The 13,242-nt window shown below is 31.9% G+C and overlaps 2 protein-coding genes across 23 annotated transcripts in view; one reads left to right on the top strand and one right to left on the bottom strand.

Annotated features, from left to right (window-relative positions):
- Nucleotides 1-13,242, top strand: part of LOC129805928 (protein lin-52 homolog) — a 149,626-nt gene that overhangs the window by 72,128 nt on the left and 64,256 nt on the right. The window lies entirely within an intron of this gene.
- The window catches only part of LOC129805730 (peripheral plasma membrane protein CASK), a 518,962-nt gene that overhangs the window by 476,937 nt on the left and 28,783 nt on the right, over nucleotides 1-13,242 (bottom strand). For all 20 annotated transcript variants that reach the window (XM_055854005.1, XM_055853901.1, XM_055853971.1 and 17 more), the window contains exon 3: nucleotides 6,017-6,129. In XM_055854005.1, coding sequence (XP_055709980.1) covers nucleotides 6,017-6,129 — 113 coding nt within the window. The remainder of the gene's footprint in view (nucleotides 1-6,016; nucleotides 6,130-13,242) is intronic.

The following is a 13,242-nucleotide window of genomic DNA, read 5'->3' as shown; positions in this document are numbered from 1 at the left end:
ATAAGACAAGCACAGGGCTGTTACAGAAGGTATAGTTGGAGGATATAAGCATTTTTGTATAGAAAGTCACCTGAATACAGAAAATTATCTTTATATGCACATATGTACGAGAAAGGTCCGTGCAAATAAATTTCCTATAAATAATTTCAATTTATTTAACAAAGGATTGAAAAATGCGATTTTCTGAGTCAGGGAAAAAGGGTTTTTAGGATTTCTGCAAAGGCATTAAAATTGGGGGAAAGGGACAAGTGGTCTAACGAGAACATTTTCCAGCCTAAATAATGTCACAGCGACTTTTTATAATACAGCATTTCGGCGACAAAATAGCACTTCATATCCAATATTATTGCTCGAATTCTTTAGAGAGAGGAAACAACTTATGTATCATCGTCATAATTTTATCTACAATTATACGGTAAATTTTCGTGAATTTGATTTGCAGCTTGGTGAAAAATTAGGTAACGCTGGTTGTACACGTCTGTCAGTTGTAAAGTTTAGATGCCAGATATATAATATATAAACTGAGGGGAATATTAATAATTTTTAGGTTGTCTTATAAGAGGGTCCTCAAAGATACTAAATCGCTATCCCTAACCGTTTCGCCTCTAGGTCTCATGACGCCTCGATGAATAGATGAATAACGTGACGCGATTTTTCCGAAATCTCAGAAATTGGTCATCAATTTTATATAAGTACTTCCCTCTCGGTAGAGATATGCTTTAGACAAACAGCGTACAACTTACTGGGCGTTACTAAAACTAAAAGCCAAACGATTACAAATAGCGATCCAGCGTCTTCAAGCGACCCCCGCAAAAGTCGACAACGCAACAAAATAGTAATCAAATAGTAATCTTGATTATAATTTCTTCACACTCTTCCCCATTATATAAAAGAAAAAGTTTTGACGATATAATGTATATGTAAATCAAAGTAGGGGGAGGTTTTCAGGCCTCGCACATACTCTGGCTTCGAATACCTGGTATTTTTCCCATACACTGGTAAAAATAAAAGGGTCAAATTGACCCTTTTCCAAAGGATGGATCATATTTGACTCTTTGAAAGGGTCACCAGGTACCCTTCGAAAGGGTCACGGTTTTGACATCTATTTAATTCCGGAATAAACGAATAAAAAAAAACAATGAAAAAGTGATCTTTGGTGTTCGCTCAGATGAGAGAAATATGATATCAGTAATAAGTTTACAATAAAACATGATTATTCGTGATAAATGTGCATACTAAATTTCAAGAGATACAAAAGTGAACCTTTCAAAGGGTCAAATACGATCCATCCTTTTGAAAAGGGTCAATTTGACCCTTTTATTTTTACCAGTGTATTAACTTATTCCCATAAGTTTTTTTTAAGGAAATGTGTGACTTAATACTAGCTATTAAAAAATATATATTGCCATAACTCTCAGATTCAATAGGGAATATAGGAAAACGAATAGAAATGTTCGAAGCCAAAGTGTGTACGAAGCCTTAAAGCCTTCCAATACTTTTCATTTACGATTAGTTTAAGGATTAGAGAAAGACCCAAGCTTTGTACGATTGCAAGTTTCGTAATGAGTGAATTTTTCTATGTTACTCAATAAATGTGACTCATCGCACCCATATTTTAAAAGCTAGGGGAAAGTGCCCAGTTTTCAAAATATATTCCAGAGTCACATTTATTCAGAAATATTACGAAGCCTGGGTACTTTCCTCTAGTGCTCCGGATGTTTACCTAATAATTATTTTGCCTGGCGGCAGCCAGAATCCCAGAAGTCAAACCCTGAAAGCCAAATTTCCGAAAGCCAAAATCCCGAAAGCCTAAATTTCGAAAAGTCATAATCCTGAAAAGACAAAATCTAAATATAACTAAATTTCTGATCAGTAAAAATTTTGCTGTTTATTCAGTAAATAACGATAAATCGATCGGAATTCAATGTACAACCATACCTAAACTTCCAAGATTTCATAATTGCTTATTTTTGCATTTTTTTATAAATATTGCCCTATTTCCCTATTGCCCTATTATTTACCAAACTTCATTTTTGCTGACTATTTTTATCGAAATACTCCAAAATCTGCTAACTGCCCCAATTTCTTAGGGCGTTCAATTCAAGAGTTCCAGCATTTTGCGAAATATGGATCACCTTGCTACACATTGTTATGGTATTCTAATAAAAATCACCTTCAATGTGTATCTCAACCTTCTTGTAAGGCTAAATTTTTTTCTACTTAAGCTCTAGTGAGACATATTGTTTTATACAGAGAGAGCATTATAATAAAAAATTCAATGTCCTTTTCCTATACATAACAACCTCCACCCCCCCCCCCCCTTTCCCAGTACTAAATGAGAAAGTTCCAAAGGAGCTAAAGCTCCTCAAGGAATATATGAGAATAAATTTGAAATTATGAAACTATGAGTGAATGTGACTAGAGTTAGCACAAAATTCAGCTATTCAACCTCTCTAAACCCCCTCTGTTCAATTAACTTTCACCCTCTTCTTCCTCAACCCTTAATTCTCTCATCTTAGAAATTTTCTCAAAATTTATTTTAATCAACTCTTCCATAAAATCTTAATCTTAGTTTCTTCTTCTTCTTCTTATAACCCGTTATAAGAGATTCACCATGAAATGCATGTGAGTTCTAAAAACTTCAACCACAAACTCAATTTGCGGAGAATATTATCTTGGATTATTTAATATCCACTTTAAAACAAAATTAATTGGTAGTCCTTCAAGTTTCGCGTGATTAAGAGAGCTTTAGAATTTAAGGGAATATTTTTTCTGTACAAAAGATAATCCATATAATAGACAATTTAATTGAGATACCATTTAAAAATATTATATATACACATATATACTATACATATATAAATACATATTAAATTAACCCTCGCAAAATATCACCCCAATAAAATAACCACCTAGAAACGAAAATGTGCAACATTAAGATAAAATTTAAATACTCTGCGTCATAAAGTGATATAGACTACCAAAATTCAACACAGAAAAATCATTATTCCATCTGGCAATAGCAATAAAACATAAGACGTATCTTAATTTGATTGTATATAAGAGGGAAAATACATAAAAATTTATAAGGATACATAGTATGAAATGAGAGTAGATATTTTCCACATGAATAACGCCTATGACCCGTGTGTGTGTGCACAAAACATTCCAATTTTTGCCTCCATTGAAATTCCATGTACTTCCTCTTTCTGCCGATATATAGGCATTTCAGTATAAGAGCTTTAGCATATTACATAGTATTTTTTTTGGGCAATGGATTTTTCCCTTTAACACCTTAAAAGCTTGACCGAGCGTAATAGCCGAAGTAGGAAAAAATGTAGATGTAGCAAACTTTAAAAGTAATGAAACTGTTAAGAAAAGAAAAAACGATTATATGCGATGGTTTTTTACTTATTGAAGTATTTTTTGAGTTTTCTTCTAAATGAATTAGACAATTTTGGTAAATTTGTGATCATTTGAATGGTCTTAAAATTCATTAGAAAGCACATCAACTTGCACTTAGAAAAAAAGAGGGTGCGATTCACATTTTTTCCTCATAAATTTAACACTTTTTTTAGGTGTAAAAATATATCAACATTTTTTATGTTAATTTTACACCTTATTAAGGGTAAAATTAACATGAAAAAGGGTACCTTTTACCCTAAATACACCTAAAAAGGGTAATATCTACACCGATTTCGGATCAATACTGCATGGTAAAATTAACATTTCTGGAATGTTATTTTAACTTTTTCTGATTTCTCTCAGTGTGGAGACATTGGTTTGAAGACCAAGCTGCAAACTCTGGAATAAGGTGATATTTCCCGACGAATTCCAGAAGTTCCTATTGAGATCTGAATTGAATTAAAGCTTCCAACTGACCGAGCATTATGCCTACAATTCTAAGCTCTATCTCCTAGAGTTTAATGCCGATAGACTTCTTCAAACTTTGTCAAAATATTCTTCACACTTTTAACAATAAAAAAAGTATTTTTCAAAATTTCAAAATCCGTGTTATCCCTTTTAAATCTTGCAAACTCTGACTGTTAATTCCAAATAATCGTTTTCATCCCGGAGGTTGTAACCGACGCTAAGACGGCGATGGCCGCATAGGGGTAGGGAAAAAACAGAGATGAAAAATAAATCAATCAATAATCAAGGAAACCTGGAGCCAAAACTAGCAAACTGAATTTTTCCAAAATCCTATATCATACAAAATAAAAAAGAACCAGGCTTGAAATTTGCCCATAGATAAAACTTACGATGATCGTTAAATGTCTAAAGCTCTAAGGAATTCAAAGACTAATTTGTATTCCAAAATAAATATATTCCTGAAATTCTTTTAAAGTGTTGAATTTTAGTCGTTAAATAAAATTAACTCCTTATAACCCCTATTCCAAAATTTACAGTGTGATTTCACTGCATTTAACCCTTTCGTCTTTCTTAAACTCTGATGAGTACCCAATTAGAAAACAATATATCAGCTATTTAAAATTATAAAAGGGGTGCCAAAGCGTCCCAGGCTTTCCAAAGTTCTCGAACTCGTAACTTAGATGCTATAACCTCAAAAGTACTTTTGCATCATCTACCGTTTACCGGTTCTCAATCAGTTTTAAACCGATTCATGAATCACTCAAAAAGATTGCCCAAAATAGTTTTAAGAGTATAGAATTGGTTTTCGGACACAAATTATTTATTGAGTCATAACCGCTTCATTACCGGTTTACAACCGATTAGAACCGATTTATAAATCTCACAAAACATAGCCCAAAATACCTTTGGTTGGAGTAATATAATTGAAATTCGGATAGAAATTAGTTATCGGTTATGAACCGGTTATTAAAAACAGTTCACTCCTGTCAGAAGTCCCAAGCTCTTTACAAAAAGCGAACCCAAACATAATACTATTCAGTTGTATAGTTTGTATATAGTATATAGTATACTATCTTGCTTCGGCAGAACATATACTAAAATTGGAACGATACAAAGAAGTTGAGAAATGTGCTCTCTAGAGACTTTTAAATCTTTGATATATTGAAAAACCGTTATTTGCGAATGATTCAGCGATATTTTCATATAAGGACGAAATGTCCACTTAAAACATATTCAAAAATGAAAAAAAAATCGCACGCACCGCGTTTTCGAGCAATTCCCAAAACACATGATTTTAGAGGGGAAGGGGAAAATTAAAAAAATTTAAGGATCTAGTTAGACTTGTGTATTACTTTTTGAAACCGTTTTTTCTGAAGAAGAAAATTTCTTCAGTCTCAACAGGGTCTGCCCCAAATTCATCAACATTGTAAAGTGCTTTAAATTTTAGTATATACTCAGTATTCTCCTGTAACCATAAATTTTTTTAAGGCTATTTACTAAAATCTTTTAAATCGGAAAAATTCTTCGTCGCTATAATTTTTTTTATTGAAGAACTACACCTTTGGAAAAAATGAACTTAATTGAAATTGGTTTGCTGGGGATATTTTACTGTTCGGGAAGAATTAAAGTTCAAACTAAGTCAATGTTCAAAACTGTTTTGTTATGGCTCCGGCACACCTTTTAGATCAGGAAAATTTCGTAAAGTCGAAATTCGGTTCCCCTTCTTTCTAACATGTTTTGCATATATCTATCTCATTCTCTCGCACTCTTCTTCTTCTCTTAAACATCACTACAAATTCAATTTAGCTCAATCGAATTTGGTATGCGAAAGAATGAGATAGTCATATGCAAAACATGTAAGAAAGAAGGGGATCTGAATTTCGACTTCATGAAATTTTCCTGATCTAAAAGGTGTGCCGGAGCCATTATTATCAAATTTTAATTTTTCTCTTTCCGAAAAGTGAAATGCAAAGCATCTTTCTAACGAGCCAGGTTTAGTAGATTTTACTATGAAGTATGATATACTTTATAATTCTATTTTTCTCGATGCAAAATTTTTGTAAATTTTAAAGTCAAATATCAAGTCTCATTTTGAAGTTAACTATAATATTATTCAAATTGGTATATATTTGAAAGAACTCACCAGCTGTGCTTAATCCTGGACTTGCTGTGAATTTTGCAACATCTACAATTTTCACTGCAAATTGTTGATTTGATTCTCGATGAATACACCTCCGAACAATGGAGAATGGTCCTCTGAAATAAAATAAACGGGGATAATACACATATTTAGTTCATTTCATTTATTGTTTGACATATACTAATGGAATAGTGTCAATTTTAGGATTCATTATTCATTTAGGATTATTATTGTTATTCATTTTTATTTAATGTGTTTCATGTCCCTCTGTATGTCAATACAATATGAGATTGTACATAATTCAGATAATTTGGAATTAATTACATTATATTATTTACATTAATTTGATTCAACTTATATTTATGTAAAATGAGTTAAGTTATGGTAAAAAGTCGTTTTGATACAGAGAACATAATTTACAAAAACACCTACAGAAATTATTTTGCAAATTCCGAACATTCTTCTTAATAGTTTCTCATTCTAGAATTTTATTGACTTTAAAATAAATTTAAAAAAGAAATGTCATACAAGAAAATAACATTTGAAATATGCGTTTAGGCAAATTGAAAAGAAAAGCTCTCATTTTATATTCATTGTTCAGATAAGCAGTCGTGATCTGAATAATAAAAATATTCAAGTACCCTCTGCGGTTATTCCCCATAATATAAGCACTACTGATTTACAGATATAAAATATAAAGAACCATCTTTTACCGAAGTAAAAGCAAAAAAAATGTCGATGGAACATAAATTCTAATTTCCTCTCCACTTCCAGATTTATAAAGAACTTTCATTTATATGACATCAATAGACAATGAAGGAACAAAATAGAAAACAGAGTCTAGAAAGAATTTTCTTCCGACAAGGCAATTATTTTTTTACCAATCTTGTGGCTTTTGTCTAAAATACCTCTCCTCCTTCTACATAGTGCGTCAAACATGTTATATATATAACATTGAACAAAAAAATGTTATAAATGGAAAAGCTTCTTTGCGTTTGTATTTCTAACAAAATACACCAAAAACATATATACTAACATCATGTTGGATTAAAAACTCCACACAAAAAAAAACCTTCGCAAACAGAAATCCAGCGTTTCATTCTATAAAAGTTTATTGAATTAGAAACAGAGAGAAACATTAAAAATACTATAGAATTCTTAAGTGAAATCTTACGACACACTCAATTGTAATTTAAACCTTTAAAAATTTCTTATTTCTACCAACTTTATAGCAAAAGCATCATTGGAGGTTATAAAACAGGCCTATGGAAGCTTTTTTCATATCCACTCTTTTTTTATAGCAAAGCTTCTATAAAACATTTACAATATATAGATCTAAAAAACAATTCTGTATATTCAACAATAAAGTATTTTGGCTTCCTTCCAGACAATGAAATATTGAAAATTTCACCAATTTTATAGCATTAGTTACCAACGAAGCATTATTCACTAATTTATTTCCTTTGAACAAACAATTTATCCTCACCCAATTTGTTCAAAAGAGTGAAAGCGGAAAAAAGATTCATTAAAATTCAAATAATATGAAAAGCCCACAAAATCATTGTAACATAAAACATTTTTTTTCCGTTATTATAACATTAATTCAGGGACTTCAAGATAGATGAATACCAATGTGAGAAAAATTACAGAAGAGAATATAATTTCCACAAATTCCTCAAACTCTCATCTTTGACTAATTTTAAGAAGAGAGACATACCCAGTGTAACATGGAGTGTGCGCAATTATTATGTTAATACGATAATTATCAATGTAAAATTAATTAGTAACATTAAAATCTAAATTCAAGAGACACAAAACAGAAATGATATTCAATATTATAACTATGTATATAAGGCATGTCAAAATTCCTTGATGCTTTTCAATTTCTGCTATGTTGCGTTTATATCCATAAGTGATCTAATTTGTAGTATAGAAGCACGATTCTCATGGCAATAAGCTGAGAATTAGCATTTAATTTAAAGGCAATTTTCACTCGTTGTGAAAACTCATCCCCTTCAGAAATTTCTTCAGAAAATGTGCAATGAATTTCTTTTTCCATGAATTACTTAAATAAAACAAGAGACATTGAAAAAGTTTCACGTCGTCGGTTATACAAGACAAAAAAAGTCAAGTTCCATAAGATAAAATTTAGGGCACAGTTCTTCTTTTTTATTTGCTTGCTAAAGCAAGTTCCAAGAAAGATGCATCCTTGATATTTTATTGAGTTATTTTATTCCTCAAATTCAGAGAGAAAGAAATGTATAGGGGAAACTGGATCAGTAGTAAACATGGGGTAGTTGTAAACACTGATTTTTTATGTCAACACTACTTGAACTTGTAGACCATTGCTTCAGTTGACAAAGATCACTAAAGTGTCTATGAATTCACATAAGCTTTATCCTCTGAAGTGTAATGCCTGATTTAAAAAAAACCACAGTGTTTACGTTTACAATTACAGTAGAGCCCCGCTATAGGCCATATTTGGTTCCAGATTTGCCACTTGGATCGTGCTATAGTCCATGTAATTTTTTAAAATTATCAATTACTTTTAGTATTGAAATTGCTCGACGTCTTCCACTTTCTTTGCGATTGTGGTACTTATCCTCGCTCTCTTCATTATGGATCGCAATTATCACAACTACTCAATAAAGTTTGCCAAAAATATTAAAATAATTTCATATCGCGTACTAAAAAACATAACCTAACTTAAAATCAGTGTTTTGAAATCAATGGTCGATAAATTGTGGACAGTAGAGCGATGGCCTATAGCGGGGCTCTACTGTACCCCAGTTATTACTGGCCTAGTGGGCCCAGTTGTCCCTGATACCCTGATCATTGACGTTGAGGGATGATAATGATATTTTGGAAAACTTTTAAAATTCTGAAGTTTAGTGAAAAATAACCTCTAGGTGCTTGTCAATTTTCCGAATGTCTATTAACAGCCTAGAGGCCAAACGATTAGAGCTATGCCTATCTGGATTTCGCTGACACCCCCCCCCATACGTGAACATTCTCTTTTTTATTATGTCTTTGGCACAATATCGATTTAGTACTACCGTAGATGCGGGTGACCTATACTCCGAAGGTGACTTTGCATTTGCATCCTTACTTGTCGTAAGCTTTTCTTTAAGTCTAGCACTTAGCTGAAATTGACACAAAACCGAACACGGGGTAGCACCAAACACTGCGAATTTTTAGTCAGATATTAGACTTCAGAAGACAAGCCCTATAGGAATTTATAGACACTATAGAAATGCTTGTCCACTGCAGAAATGGTTGAAATCAAGCGCCTGGCAAGTTGGCCTTTTTATATGGGGCTATTTGAAGCCAATTCCTAAATTGACCTCGGACTCAGCTCACAGTGCTCCAAGGAAAAAATTTATTTTAACAAAAATTTAGTATATTTATCCCTCCATACGGAAAGGTATCTTATAATACGGAAAAACTTCTCACTTTTTAGATACTTAGCATAACGATCACGAGTGCAGAAAAATTCCCATACGCATTTGTATGTGAAAGTAAGAAATTGGCTTCAACTTTGAAGGCCACTCGCCGGGGACTAGGTTGAAATAGTCCAAGCAGTTTAGAAAAAAAAATTAGTGTACAGAGCTACACCATGTTCAGTGATGCCCCAGTTAATTACTTTTAAGGATGGTATTCATCGATCCCATATATTAAATCCAATCAATTAAAGACCATCTTGAAGCGCTACAATTAAAGAAAAGCTTTCGAAAAGCAAAATTGCTAGTAGCAAATTTCTAGTATAGAGGTAAAGTTGTCAGTACCGTGGAATCAAGTGCAGTGAGACTTACTGGATGCAATTCGAATACCTTTAAAACCAGAAAAAATCCTTTGCTTTTGTTAACCCCCCCCCTCCCATCCCTAAACCCCTTTACCAAGATCTTACATCTTGAAACTTTTTTGATCAATCCCTGATACATAAAATAACCCTTTTAAAGACGTTCAATAAAATAAATAACTAAAATCATACTCTGCTCCCTAAAATTGAATATATTTGTTATCTTGTGAAAAGTTATGCAAACTACTGTGACCGTGGTATCACATATAAGATTAATATTAATATTAAGATAAGCCGGAAAGAGAGGTGTATAGTATGCAAAATTTCAAATGGAAAATCACGTGTGTTAGAAAGAGTACACTCTAGTGGAGTAATACGATGAGTAAGATATTACTGTTCGTATTAATTGCTTTCTGAATCGTATTACAGGCAATTCGAGCAATTTTCCATGCGTGCCAACTGTGATTCGGTCAGTTTTCGAGCGAAACGCGAGAGAGAGGCAAGATAAGACACTTGCTATCTTTTTTTTGTCATTCTCGCAGTTAAGAAAGTATTAATCTTGATATTAAGAGCCGTCGACCTCGGAGCAGACCTAGAACAAGAAGACTGAATAAAATTCAGAATCTTGCCTGGGAGCGCCTTTGGATTGACCGCTGAAGTGCTGAGGATCGACAGGCGTAGGCTGTTAACCTTGAAGTTATGAGCCCACGACCCCAATAGGGATAAGCGGTTTAAAATGATAATGAAAATCTCATAAAATAAACAAAGAACAACGACACAAAAACCTAACACATTACCAGTCATAAAAGCCATTAAGAAAAATTCCTAGTAAACTAAAGGGAATTCGAACCCAGAATACTTGATCCATTGAGTGCCAGCCCCCATTAATTAATATTATTTCTAATAATACACATTTAACTTTTTGGCTTTTAATCATACTTCTTCTGATCCCATTCCTTTCAATTTAAACACCAACACAAGTAATTTATAACAGATGAAAACACAATAATAATTTACAACAATTTTAAGAACTGTCTTTATAAATTATACAAATTATTTATGAAGGTTTTTTCTAATCAATCAATGAATAAATTAGATCTGAGAAATTACTTTATCGCGTTTTTTTTTCTGGAAGTTGGTAGAGAATGATAAGACAGCGATGGACGCAAAGCAATATTATGAATTTAAATTTTATTAAATACATTTTTCACACATTCTTTAAATGCGACTACAATAAATCTATCTGTATAAATTTTAAGAAATTCTATTTATTTAAAATTAAAGAATATGAAATAAAATAGAAGAGAGGACACAAAATTAAAAAGCAGAGAAATTCCATTGTTTTCAGTTTAGACAAAGTTTTCTGAAAACTGAATTCGATTACAAATAATATTATTTGGCCTTGAAATCTTATAACAGCAATATTTTCCTAATTTTTAAGTACTTTTGCACTATATAAATATTAGTTTTGTAAAATTTGTTTCCATGTCAGAACATTCCTTTCTTGCGCAAGAGATCTTTTTGCAATTGTTACCAATTTTTAACCTTCCAGTCGAAAAATTTCTCAAAAAATTTAAAAATAATGTGTTTTCCAATCAAATATTTTACAACTGAATAATCCATTTATGTAAAATATCTTGGATTTTTAACAAAAACGCTTTTCAATAAAATTCAAATCTTTTTCACGTCATAAATTTTACACGGAAAATCCTCATTTCAACAAGATTAACATTTGTGTTTTAAATACATTTATTTATAATTTTACTTTTGCTTCCAAAGCAATAAACGATGCCTGTGCAATAGAAAGGAAATTTTAAAGTAGAAAATACAACTTGAGACAATTTATCTGAGACACGCTATAAAGAAAACTTTAATCTTAAATTTAAATTAACTGCAGGACTTATAAAATGTGTAGATTCTACTTTGAAAGTTTTCTCGTATTTTAGCATGTTTCCTTCCCCATCTCCCCACCAAAAAAAAAACTTTATCCGGGCTATGAAAGCGCAAAACCTGTACTTTTCATATCTTTGCAACGTCGTGCGGAATACCGAAGTCAAAAAGGGGAGACTTCCGCCGTTGCTAATAAAATAATATGTAAACTGGTATTTTCAGTTCTTAAGGAAATACAGTTCATTTTTTATTTAAAAAAAATAACTGTTGATAAAGTTGTCGGAAACAGCGCGATGTTCAGCACAAAGAAAACAGGATGCACACTCAAAAACTTTTACTCCAAAAGTTTATTTTTGGTTCATGTGCTTTTCAGCGACATATTTTCTGTGTCTAATTAATTTATGTAAATCACGAAAATTATCTCTGCAAAGGGGCATGAAAACTCCATTTTGTACATTCAACGAAATACTATATTTTTATTGAATTTCCTCACATGTACTATTGTTTCTTTCTTATTAAGACAGGAACAGATTTGTTGAATTATCCTTCGTATAAATAATTTCCATTTGATATTTTAATTTTAATTCTCCATTTCAAAATGCTTACTATTCTCACACTTTGGCCGAAAAATTAATCACATAATTTGGCAAGTGTAACTTGTTAACTAAGTGATACAATAATCAAGGCAGAAAATTTTCTAGAAAGAACACAAGATTGTATGAATACACTCGAGAGTGGAAAGTAGAAGTTCTCTTTAACAATTTAATTTTCATCTTCTTCCTCCCTTGAGTGGAGTAGCAAATCCAGCCATCATCCAATTATACATTGTTCCATCTTGGCAACACTTTTATGCCTTTTATGTTACATCTTTCTCAACCCTCAAACACTTACAAAGCCCCAAAAAAGCTCTACTTTCTTGCAAGGGAAGTTACCTTTTTTGCTGTGTACACAAATTTCAAACATTGTTACAGATTTCAGTTGGCTTACTCCAAAATTGTTGAATATTGAATTCCTCCCTCAAGTAAATTTTAAAGAGAATTTATTTCATTATTTGGTGATTTAGTGTAGATTCACCCCTTCAAACCAGTATTCTAAAGTGTCGTTTTAACTATTACTAGACTTTTTATATCAAATATGCTTATAAAATTAATGAAAACCGCCAATTTCAAGTAGAATTAGAAGGTGAGCTTCCCAGCCCAGCTTTGTAGAATGCTCGAAATTCTGACTTTAGTGCTATACTTCAAAAGACACTTTGCAAAATTTATCTATTACTAATAAAATACTTTATCGATCTAATTTAAAATTTAATTATTTCGCAAGGTTCTTTCCACTATTTTCATATTTACATATTCACATCCGATTTAAATTGATTTAAACTGATTGATAAACTGCATTATAAATCTCCCAAAATGTCTCAGGAGCAAAACAACTCATTTAGGGGAGAATGGGGCTAAATTTGTCAAACCGAAAATTTCAATATTCACTATTTTCTAAATTAAAAGAGACCGAGGCTTGAAATTTTTATTATAGATAGCCTTCA

The sequence above is a fragment of the Phlebotomus papatasi genome, chromosome 1 (genome assembly GCF_024763615.1).
Source record: "Phlebotomus papatasi isolate M1 chromosome 1, Ppap_2.1, whole genome shotgun sequence".
Classification (NCBI taxonomy): domain Eukaryota; kingdom Metazoa; phylum Arthropoda; class Insecta; order Diptera; family Psychodidae; genus Phlebotomus; species Phlebotomus papatasi.
This window is presented reverse-complemented; position numbering and strand designations above follow the sequence as displayed.